We start from the raw sequence: 12,243 nt of genomic DNA, 5'->3' as shown, positions 1-12,243 counted from the left end.
CTTACACCTAAATACCTTTTAATCTGGAATCTACATACTGAAACCCACTCAACACCTACCATTACACTTTAAAACCCTTTTAATATGGAATCTACATACTGAAACCCACTCAAAACCTACCATTACACTTTAAAACCCTTTTAATCTGGACTCTACATACTGAAACCCACTCAAAACCTACCATTACACTTTAAAACCCTTTTAATATGGAATCTACATACTGAAACCCACTCAAAACCTACCCTTAAAACCCTTTTAATCTGGAATCTACATACTTAAACCCACTCAAAACCTACCCTTACACCTAAAAAAACCCTTTTAATCTGGAACCTACATACTGAAACCCACTCAAAACCTACTGAAACCTGCTTAAAACCTACCATTACGCCTAAAAAACCCTTTTAATCTGGAACCTACATACTGAAACCCACTCAAAACCCACCCTTAAAACCCTTTTAATCTGGAATGCACATTCTGAAACCCACCTAAAACCTACTGAAACCAGCTTAAAACCTACCCTTACACCTAAAAACCCATTCAATCGGAAACCTACATTCAACAAATCGAGTTTCTGGGGTGGAACGGGGATGAGGAGTCACAAGGTGATGTATTGGGTAGGGGCGTGGCTTCTGACATCACACTTCAATGTCCACCACAGGATGCTGAGAGTCCTATTTGTCTTATGTTGCTAAGCTAAATAAGCGATTCTCATTAGACCTGAATATCAAAATCTAAACATGAAAATACCAGCACACATCTGCCAAAATACTATTTCCAATTTTCCATTCAAATTTAACACATTTTAATGTATATTTTTTGTATTTGTATTTTTTGTTTAATGTATATTTTTTGGTATTGAATGAAATATAAGTATATTTACAATCAGCATTTCACTTGCCTCATCAGCCATCTTGGATTTTCTTTTTCACAAAGTTCATCGCAATGCATTCTGGGATGTTAATATTTTTCAGTACTGAATGAAATACAAGTATATTTTTAATAGACATTTCTCTCACCTGCTTTTTTCAATGAACAAAAATATTACACATCACAACTGTTGATAAAACATTGATGATAATAAATGTTTCTAGGGCACCAAATCAGCATGTTAGAATGATTTCTGAAGGATCATGTGACACTGAAGACTCCAGATTTACTCCAGAGTACTCGGACTAGGGCATGACTCAAGTACTTGGACATGAAAATCGATGATACATCATGAAAACGATGATCGCAGTCACTTTAAAAAATACATATTTCTATTTTCTGATTGGTTATTGTGGCATTTTGGGCAGAACTGTCCAAAATCCCACAATAACCAATCAGAAAAAAGAAACAGTCTGATTGGTTTGCGTTAGACATCATGCTGTCCAGACTGGCCCTGCCCCTGAATACACTGTAAAAAATCAAAAGTTGAGAAAACTTACATGTTTAAAGGGTTAGTTCACCCAAAAATTAAAATAATGTAATTTATTACTCACCCTTATGCCGTTCCACACCCGTAAGCCCTTCGTTCATCTTCGGAACACAAATTAAGATATTTTAGTTGAAATCTGATGGCTCAGCGAGGCCTGCATAGCCAGCAATGACACTTCCTCTCTCAAGATCCATAAAGGTACTAAAAACATATTTAAATCAGTTCATGTGAGTACAGTGGTTCAATATTAATATTATAAAGCGACGAGAATATTTTTGGTGCACCAAAAAAATAACAAAATAACGCTGATTCATTGTGCTCCGAAGCTTCCTGAAGCAGTATTTTGAAATCGGCCATCACTATATAAGTCGTTATTTTGTTTTTTTGGCACGCCAAAAATAGTCTCGTCACTTTATAATATTAATATTGAACCACTGTACTCACATGAACTGGTTTAAATATGTTTTTAGTACATTAATGGATCTTGAGAGAGGAAATGTCATTGCTGGCTATGCAGGCCTCGCTGAGCCATCGGATTTCAACAAAAATATCTTAATTTGTGTTCCAAAAATGAGAGGTCTTACGGGTGTGGAACGGCATGAGGGCGAGTAATAAATGACATTATTTTCATTTTTGGGTGAACTAACCCTTTAACGCAACCAGCTGCAGGAGATTTTTGAGTTTTCTCAACTTGTTGTAAACGGAACTACAAGTTGAGTTGGAGGTTGCATTAAACTTTTAAGTTTTCTCAACCTAAATTTTTTCCAGTGTACTTGAGTACTCATTTTTGTGACCTATCAGTACTTGAAATAAAAAATAGCAAAAATGCCCATCCCTATCATACATGTTGCAACCTCAACTAGTAAAAGGCTAGTTCTGAGGCTTAACCGCTCAAAGAAACCCACACCCAAAGGCAAGGCCAAAATCTGGCATTCTTGGCGAAATTAGGGTGAGGCAGGCCAATCAAAAGAGACATGCCCTAGAGTTCTGGCTCCCATATTGCAGGTTTCAGTAATCAACAAGCAGCACAGTGTCTCCTTCCCATTTTTCTTTCATTTAATAACAATCTTGCTGTCTGTCACTACATGTCCACTTGCTGTGGGCAGTGAGAGTAGATGGAGGGGAGATAAAAGATCTAGTAATCTAATAATCCATTCAAATTAACCTGTCCAGTCTTGCTGACTCACAACTGAGTGAGTGATACCAGCTTCAGGTCTTTGTTTGTGCAGCAGACACAGGCATGTACCAAGAGAATGGGCCTTTATTAATCTGCATCTCAGACTGTGAAATCCTCTTGTTGTTTTCTGAATTTGTGAGCTTATACCAGTAAGCTAATGAGAAACCGAACCAAAAGAAAAAAAAATGTTATATAAAGGAACAATGCACCCAAAAACGCATCTGCTAAATGTATAAAAGTAAATGTTATTCTTTGTGAAACCACTGACAGCCATTTAAACAGAAACTACTGTAGTTCATTCATGTCAAAGCTGGCGGTAAGGTCTGCCAGCTAGTACTACAAATCTTTAAACTGCTCTTTCTTTTTGTTTGCTCACTATTTCTCTAGACTATTGCTGTCAGTGCTTTAGTGTCTCAGTGGCAAACAATCAGAGCTGCTGTTTTGGCTGCACATTCAGCTGGTCTACAATTCTTTGCCAAACCGGCTGGTTCACAACTATATAACTACAACTGTACGCTGCCTTTACGTAGCTTGAATATGAGTCACATATGAGTCAAGATTACTGGACCAAGACTGCTGATAAACTTTATTTTTATTTTCGATTATATACATTATTTTCAAGAAATAAATAGGAAAATTGACTATAAAAATCTAAATTATATGTAAATATAAATATAATATAAAATGTAAATAAAAACAGAAGTATAGTAAAATTAAATTAAATGAAAAAGTAAATAAAATTTTAAATAAAATATAATAATTAAATAAAAGAAAATTTAATAAAATTGATAAAAATTGTTTTGTAAAAATGACAAAAAATTGCTTGTTTGTGATTAAATGTTGGTTTTTAATTATTAATATATTTTTATATAAAATATAAATATTAGAAAAATAATAGTTTCATCAAATTTTTAGTAAAGAGTTTAATGGCCCAGCAATATAACACTAAATCTGTGTCAAATTTGAGATTATAATATATTACTTGTCTTCCAAATTATGATATTTTGTATGATTTTAATTATGAAATAATTTTTAATATTGTGTGATTTTAATTGTTGGATACAGCCAAGAACCTCTAAGGTGGGATATTTAATGTGTTTAAAACTAAATTCTATGTTAATTTTATGTTCGCTAATAGTTTATCTATTAATTGCTTTAAAAAATTATTTTTTTACCAATTTGTACCCTATTCATGGAAAATGTCTTTTCTTTTTTTTTTGCATGAGGCTGATGTTGAACTGAACGTTGTCTAGCTTATCTTGCGAACACTTTTCACCCAGCTAAGCAAAGCGACATTGTAATGAAAACTGTTGGAACAGTACATTGTATCCATAGAAAATCTAAACAAAGTCCAAGCAAACTTTTATTCATAATAGAAAACATAATACATTCCCTCTGCTAGTATTTACAAACATGCATTATTCATATGGGTTCTTGTGGTCACCATGTGACATGGTCCAATTTATAATTTTTTAAATTTATATTAGAGAAACACCATCATTATCCAAAATAGCAGCTATTTGCCTGCTTTCCATTCCATTCTTCAGCACTTGTTTAGTTATCTGACTGATTGCTGGAGGACATTTAGGTGTGTTTGTGTGTGTTACCCACCTTTGCCAATCTGCACAAAACCAATAATGATGATGAGGCCCAGGGCAAGTAACTTAGCAGCGGCAAAGGCATCTTGGACCCTTGTGGCGGCCTTCACGCTGTAGCAGTTGATAGCAGTCAACAACACTATGGGGAGAGAAGGAGGGAGAAAAAGAACGACAGGCATATATTTTTAGTCTTTCACAACAGAGGCTCAGAGGAAGTTAACCTAAATACTTGGTAAACTAATTAGGGTAGAATTTGTCAGCCACGCTTGAACTCAGAAGGCGTCACCCACAAAGTGCTGTTTACATTTCAGGTACACGTGGCAGCATGCTCTCTAGTGTGCAACTTTTTCTAATGAAATAGCGTGGCTGGCAAATTTGGTCTTGTTAGAGTTAAATGGGAAATCAGACATCAAATAAACTGGGGTAAAAGAACTATCTGTCCAATCTTGAAAATGTCAGACTCAGCACCACATGTAAGGTTCAAATTATTGGAAATATAATATACTAGAGGTCACATTAATCCACCTAATGGATTCTAATTATATTTCAGGGTGGATCTACAGATGATTACCTGAATCATATTCAAATGTCTCGCCCTACTTATTACATCCACTTACTTCAAATTTTTTGTTTGGTTAATTCTGTTTTAATGCGATTAACAGAAAGCCTATCGACTGGATGACTATGTGACAACATTTTGACTGATTCGGTGCGTCCAAAATCGCGAATTTTGAATTTTAACTTATTTTGCGACTGTTAAAAAAGTATGTTCTATATAGTTCTATATGAATGTAATCTAGATGTACTAAATCTACCATGTTGTCATTATCATATGACCTACCAGCGTCAGTTGTGTCACCTCCATCGATAAATTACCTCCTTAGCCTCATAGAGACAAAGTGCATTTAGGCCACGCCCACACTAGGGGAGAAAACAACCATTGACTTTGTATTGCGTGAAGCTGCCTCCTTGTCATTTCTGACGTATAACAAAAAACAGAACAATGCCTAAAAGCTGCTATGTGACAGGGTCTACCGCAAACAAGCTAAAAAACCCAAAACTACGTTTTTAGAAGCTACCGAACCATAAAAACCAGCCTTTAAGGAGACAAAAGTGGATACAGGCAACAAGACGTGAAGCATCAGCAGGAAGAATGGGTAAATTGTTGGATCTTGACACTCAGTATGCCTCAGTATACCTATGTGTGCAGTAAACATTTTGTCACTGGTAAGTCAAATATCCAAATGTCAGTTTTATAGATTATATTTCCTGTTGCCGATTACGTTCCCCTCCAGTGGGCGTAGTTCTCAGAGTAATATGCCACATTGCGCTCCGTCTCAATTGCTTGTATCCACTTTTGTGTCCTTAAAAGCTTCTTTTTTGGGGGGATGACAGCTTCTAAAAACATAGTTCTGGGTTTTTTAGCTTGTATGCTGTACATACCAGGTCACATACCAGCTTTTAGACATTGTTCTGTTTTTGTTATAAGTCAGAAATGACAAGGAGGCAGCTTCACGCAATACAAAGTCAATGGAGAAGGTTGGATTCCTCCCCGGTGGGCGTGGTTTTCAGATTATGACGCGTGTCGCTCTGTCTGTGTGGGATAGAAAAGTGTCCATCGCCGGAAGTAGTAAGTCATCCGGGGACTTTTCGCTTACTGTTTTTCGAAGACTGTGTATTTGGACACACTACTCTGTAGGGCTGGGCGATATATCGAATGCTTTTGTCACGCGCATTTCGTCAGTTAAGCCGGTTCCCTGAATTTAATAGACAGAGCCGTAGTTCGCATGGCTTGTCAGTGAACTACGGCTCTGTCTATTAAATGGCGCTCCATTTGAAAGCAGGTGATGGCGATTTAGCGATAATCAGGGAACCGGCTTTACTGACGAAATGCGCGACAAAAGCATTCGATATATCGCCCAGCCCTACTACTCTGTTGGCGTACTGTTTTTCACATGCTATATAGTAGGGAAGTATTTGATTTCGGACACAGTGATTGGCTTTGTCGGGGCTAATAGCCTTGTGGGGAAACAAATCTAATTGCAATTTTTTCCCCCAAGATTTGCAAGGGGTGTGTGTAGGGCTACATGAATTAACTAAAAAAAATAATATTGAAATTATTTTGTCATATTGTTTTGTTCAATAAATAAATATACTAGAGTCATAATAGCCATAACTGTATGAATATAGGTGGCATAGTGGCTCAATGGGTAGCCGCACTGTTGCCTCACAGCAAGAAGGTCCTCAGTTTGAGTCCTGGATGAACCATGAGGCTTTTCTGTTTGTGTGCTTCCCTGCCTACGGCCCGGATGTGGTTTGAAAAACAGATGGATGTATGAATATAAAATGAGCAGGTATATGTGCCTCAGCCTTCCTGAAACATGAAAGTCCACTAACTAAATACTGGTAAACAGATTTTGAAGGAATAAATAAAAATCATGAGCTCCTACCATCTCAGCCTCCAGACCCTGTCTCCAAGCTCCCTATTAAATGTGATTAACTAATGAATACTTCAAAGCAGCATTAGCTGTAAATCGGTCTAGGCACCAAACAGAGGCGAAACCCAGCGGCCTTTGTGTGCCCCTAAAGTACAAAAGGGGGTCTGTATCGGGTAGGACAGTAGAGCATGGGTTCCCTCATGCAATAACACACTCTGTCAGGCATTGCAGTTCTTGTCTTAACAGACTAAGGATCATGAGACAGGTTCCTCCCTAAACTCCCTCATGGCAAGAGCATGGTACCGCTCAGGGGGCCTCTCCCATGGATACGCAGCATAGTTTAATGCCACGAACCAATCCTGGAGTCCCATTTTCAATCATAACCTCAAAACACATGAGAAATTGGGTCAAGGGAACAATGGCCAGCTGCTACACCAACAGACCCAAATACTGTCTAGGAGGAACCAGACCATAAAACTGGGCACTTGCGCTGAACATTCAGTGTTTGCATCAAATGTGTAAATCCCATAACGTGTCGTTGCTCAGCTTGAGCCTATGGTCATAGTCGTCTTTACCTCCCTTTCTGTCTTGTCATGTGGGTTCTTATGGAAGGATTAGACAAGCCACTAGCAGGGCGAGATTACGGTGGATAGTGGTTGCTGTGTTCATTCACTCCCTCACAATCACAAAGAATACACATTCCTGTACCTCAATCAAGCAGATCTGGCCAAAATGAGAAAAGAGTAGAGAGGGAGAAAGAAAAAGAAATATGGGGTTTAATTTGTTGGCCAATTGGTAATTAGGGCTTGGGCTAATTCTGATAATCCTGACTGGTTTAAACCTGCGGGAGGGCTTCATTGCTCACATGGGCGCCATGGTAAATCACACCCTCATCATATTGCCATATGAGCATGAATGCCAAAGATCTGTGATTGTGATTGTAGCACTACAGGTCTGCGTTATTTAACTCTTATTGGTGTTTTACTCACACACACAATTTACAGCACACTATAATATGGGAATGCAATTAGTAGCCTGATAATTTACAAAGAATAATTTTAGTTTAGACAGGTTATATTATTGCATATAGATCTACAGATATAGTTAAGTGGAGTTTCTGAAAAATAAAAAAATGGAGTGAGTTTATATAAAGGTATTTTACATTAGTTAATAATATCTAATGAATAACTAGCCTACTCTGCATTTTTTCATGCTAAAAGAAATCTAATGTGCATTTTCTTAAAATATATTCGTAATCAAAATATAATTAATATTAAAGCGTCGCTAAATTGGTATAATTAATATTAACAATGCATCGAATTTGCATAAAGCCCGCCAATATGATGTAAAAGCGCGTGCCACTTCTTCACTAGATGATGAAATTCTCCTGCACCTTTTCAACATCCTCCTATAGGCTACACACGACGTTTCAGTTTTAAAACATGGCGTTTCTGTCTCTAATGAAACATTTTCTATCACACACGTAGTTAAAATTGTTTATACTTATAATCTGGCCGAATTTTGAGAAATATTTTGACGGTGAGTACACGAGGAGACTTGAACGCTGAGAAGATGAAGCACGCGCGTGGCGCGCATGATGACAGCTGAGGTAAATTCTACCGTCAGAAACGTTAAACTGAGGAGATTCACGATAAAAGCTGACTAAAGCCCTCAGTGAATTTCTTTATATATGAAATAATGAGGTAAGACGAACTTTCATGTGACCTAACGAGGTAGGTAACAGGTTACTTACGGATACACAGGCAGGCGACCAGCTTGGCTCCTGACTCAGGGACAGGGCAGAAGGGAAAGATGGGCTTCAGGAGGTAGGTAGCGAAAACATAGGCGACAATATACTGCGAGGACGGCCTTATGATGAGAAGCTCGATCCAGAGTTTCAGAAACGCAGGAAGGGAGCCATAAACTTCAAGGATGTAAGCGTAGTCACCCCCTGATTTTGTGATGGTGGTCCCCAGTTCGGCATAGCACAGCGCACCTATAGTGGAGAAGACGCCACATACTGCCCACACGACCAGCGACAACCCGACTGAACCGGCTTCTTTCACCACTCCGGTTGGAGTTACGAAGATGCCAGAGCCAATAATGGTGCCTACAATAATGGCCACGCCGTTCACGAGAGTTATAGTTCTTTTCAGCACGACTGTCTCTTCTCCATCCGCAGCGCTAATATCTGCGGTTGGGCTTTCAGGCGTGCCGTCTCCTGGTCGGCTCATGTTGCCATTCCCACCTCTGAGCATCTTCTCCGTCACCTGCTTGTCGTCTTCATCCCGGTCCGCGGATGTATTTGAACTCCGTTTCTTCAACCCTGACATTGCTTCCTTTTGTCAAACAAAGCGAGACGCTTTGTTTTGCTTTTATTATGTATAAAAATGACCCTTTCAGCTCCTTCAGTCTGATGAACGGTGATACAGTGGATTCCGGTCCGGCTCAGAGAAACGTGGTTTCTGAAGTGTGTCAAGTCAACGTTGTAGACGCAAGAAAGCATCTCCTGATTCGGCCTGCCTCTTTCCTCCTCCTAATCGCGTCATGAGTCCAGTATTGATGGTGAATCTATCGCCCTCTAGTGTATCATTTCCTTAAAGGTTTAGCTCACCCAGAAATTAAAATTCTGTTCACTTTCAAATGAAAATTACCCCACCCTCACCCTCAAGCCATCCTATGACTTTCTTCTTTCTGATGAACACAAGCAGAGATATATTAATAAATATCCTACGCATCCAAGCATTATAATGGCAGTGAGCGATATCAACGAGTATAAGCTGAAGAAAGTGCCTCCATCCCCATCCATCCATCATAAACGTGTATTCCACACGGCTCCAGGAAGTTAATAAAGTGACGCATTTGTGTAAAAAACAATATCCATATTTAACAAGTTATGAAGTAAAATATCTGGCTTCCGGCAAACTGCCTTCCATATTCAACATAGGAAGAAAGTGCAATGCCTCTCGCAGTTCAAAAAGCTTACGCTACGTCCTACGCCTTCCCTATTCAACTTACGGAAAAAGCTTAATTGACGCGACAGCAGTTCCGTTTTTTCCGTAGCTTGAATACGGAAGGTGGTCTGGCGGAAGTTGGATATTTTACTTCATAACTTGTTAAATATGGATTTTTTTTGTACACAAACACATCATTTCGCTTCAGAAGGCCTTTATTAACCCCCCACGTTTATGATGGATGGATATGGGTGGAGGCACTTTCTTCAGCTTCATACTCATTGGTATTGCTCACTGCCATTATAAAGCTCGGATGCATCAGGATATTTATTAATATTTCTCAGATTGTGTTCATCAGAAAGAAGAAAGTTATATACACCTAGGATGGTTTTGAGGGTAAGTAAAGCTTTGAGTAATTTTCATTTGAAAGTGAACTAATCCTTTAATTACTCACCCTCATGTCGTTCCACACCTGTAAGACCTTTGTTCATCTTCAGAACACAAATTAAGATATTTTTGATGAAATCCGAGAGGTATATGACTCGTCCATAGACAGCAATATAATCATCGCTTTCAACGTCCAGAAAGACATTGTTAAAGTTGATGTGACTACAGTGGTTCAACCTTAATTTTAAGACGCGACGAGAATACTTTTTTTGCACAAAAAAAAAAAAATTGACTTTATTCAACAATATCTTCTTTGTCATTCTCATAGGTTGTTTACATTCAGTGCTTCCAGGTTATATGTCAGAACGCCGACTCATTATTGACCAGCTCCTGCGTCTCGTCGTTTCATAAAATCAAGGTTGAACCACTGCAGCCAAGTCGACTGTTTTAACAATGTCTTTAGTACCTTTCTGGACCTTGAAAGTGGTGATTATATTGCTGGTAATGGATGAGTCATACCTTGGATTTCATCAAAAATATCTTAATTTGTGTTCTGAAGATGAACGAAGGTCTTACGGGTGTGGAGCAACATGAGAGTGAGTAATTCATGGCAGAATTTTCATTTTTGGGTGAACTAACCCTTTAAAGAAATTCCACATCATAACATTTAAATAAATATAATAATTGAATTAGGGCTACATGTTTATGGCAATCAATATGGTCATTTATTTCTCTTTATATTACAAATATTATTAATTTCGAATAGTATGAAAAACTATACTTTTTGAATGCTATAGAAAGCAAGGAATGCTATTAGAATATTCTAAGAGGCTTATATTGATTTTTTATTATTATTATTATTATTATTATGCAGTATTTTGATTAATTTTTTCTAGTCTTTGCTTAAAGGCTTAGTTCACCCAAAATGAAAATTATCCCATAATTTACTCACCCTCAAGCCATCAAGGTGTATATGGCTTTCTTCTTTTAGTCAAACACAATCAGAGTTATATTAAAAATATCCTGGCTCTTCCTAGCTTTATAATGGGAGTGAATAACTGAAATTTTTTTGAAGGCCAAGAAAGCACATTCATCCATCCATCATAAAAATAATCCAAACAGCTCCAGGAGGTTAATAAAGACCTTCTGACGTGAAGCGATGCATATTTGTAACAAAAATATCCATATTTATAACTTTATAGACACTTTTTAATCACTTGCTTCTGCTAATGTCCATCCATGCGTTTACGAGAGATTCAAATTCTGGCGTACACAGACAAGAGGAATATTTTGGTGGATGTTTTTAATTTTACACTTTTTAATACACATTTATTTAATTTGGTATAAGCCTTAAAACCCCCCTGCAGTTCCATTTGTGAACAACTGGTTGGAAAACTCTGCTCTAGATGAGTTTTCCCTGTAGCATAATTAGTCTTTAGTTTTTTTCAGTCAAGTTTTTCTATTTAATATATTCAAACTATAATCCATGGCCAGACGTGAATTGCCATTACTTGCCATTTCAGGTCCAGCCCTTAAATTCTTTAGACTCAAACTCCTTTGATCATAATGTCTGAAGAAACATATGAAAAAATAACAAAAGTTGTCCCTGCTAATTTCCTGTTTTCAGGTAAAGGCCCCCAAAACATCATGTCACATTCCCCATGGGCTTTAAAGATATTGGTTCTCAAATTAAACAAAACAACTTAAATTTAATCCACAAGCTTGTGTGTTTCAAAGAGAATGACTTACATGTCACATGCCTACAAGGTATCAATCTCAGAAGACCTGGAGAGTATTATCTGCAGGGGGGGAAGTGTGTTGTACTAATACTTTTGAACTTCGTGACCTAGGTTTGTATTTAATTTAAAGGTTATTCATCAAGGCATGCTTTAGAAAAAATGTGTTGCTGCCACCTGCATTCTCTTTGTATGTGTGCTCTCATTTATGCAATCTTATTTATGGTGTATGTTTTCTCAGCTTAAAGATAAATGAGACAGCAGGTGACTTTTTATTTTATAAGTTATGTGGTTGCTGCTGTGTTGTGCCCTGATATTTAAGAGTTCAGTTTTCTTTCTCAACGGGAGAGAGGGGCGTGGGCGTCTCAGTTCCCTGGCATCACAAAGGCTGGTTATCATTAAAAGTAGAAAACAATCAGCTCTTCTGCAAGTGAAACTTCAGAGGGCCTGTCAGGTTTTAGCCAAGAATTAATGTACATATATTTCATTTGTAACTAATAATTTGAGGAGGTTCGCATACATGGTCAGGGATCAGT

General features: G+C 37.8%; 1 protein-coding gene across 1 annotated transcript in view; it reads right to left on the bottom strand.

Annotated features, from left to right (window-relative positions):
- The window catches only part of slc7a5 (solute carrier family 7 member 5), a 29,362-nt gene extending 20,212 nt beyond the window's left edge, over nt 1-9,150 (bottom strand). The window contains exons 1-2 of the mRNA XM_067379090.1: nt 8,384-9,150; nt 4,206-4,331 (exon numbers count right to left, since the gene is read on the bottom strand). Coding sequence (XP_067235191.1) covers nt 4,206-4,331; nt 8,384-8,963 — 706 coding nt within the window. The 5' untranslated portion in view covers nt 8,964-9,150. The remainder of the gene's footprint in view (nt 1-4,205; nt 4,332-8,383) is intronic.
- Nucleotides 9,151-12,243: the final 3,093 nt, after the last annotated feature.

The sequence above is a fragment of the Chanodichthys erythropterus genome, chromosome 24 (assembly GCF_024489055.1).
Source record: "Chanodichthys erythropterus isolate Z2021 chromosome 24, ASM2448905v1, whole genome shotgun sequence".
In the NCBI taxonomy this organism is placed as follows: domain Eukaryota; kingdom Metazoa; phylum Chordata; class Actinopteri; order Cypriniformes; family Xenocyprididae; genus Chanodichthys; species Chanodichthys erythropterus.
The sequence above is the reverse complement of the archived record's forward strand: the minus strand, read 5'-3'. Positions and strand labels throughout refer to the sequence as shown.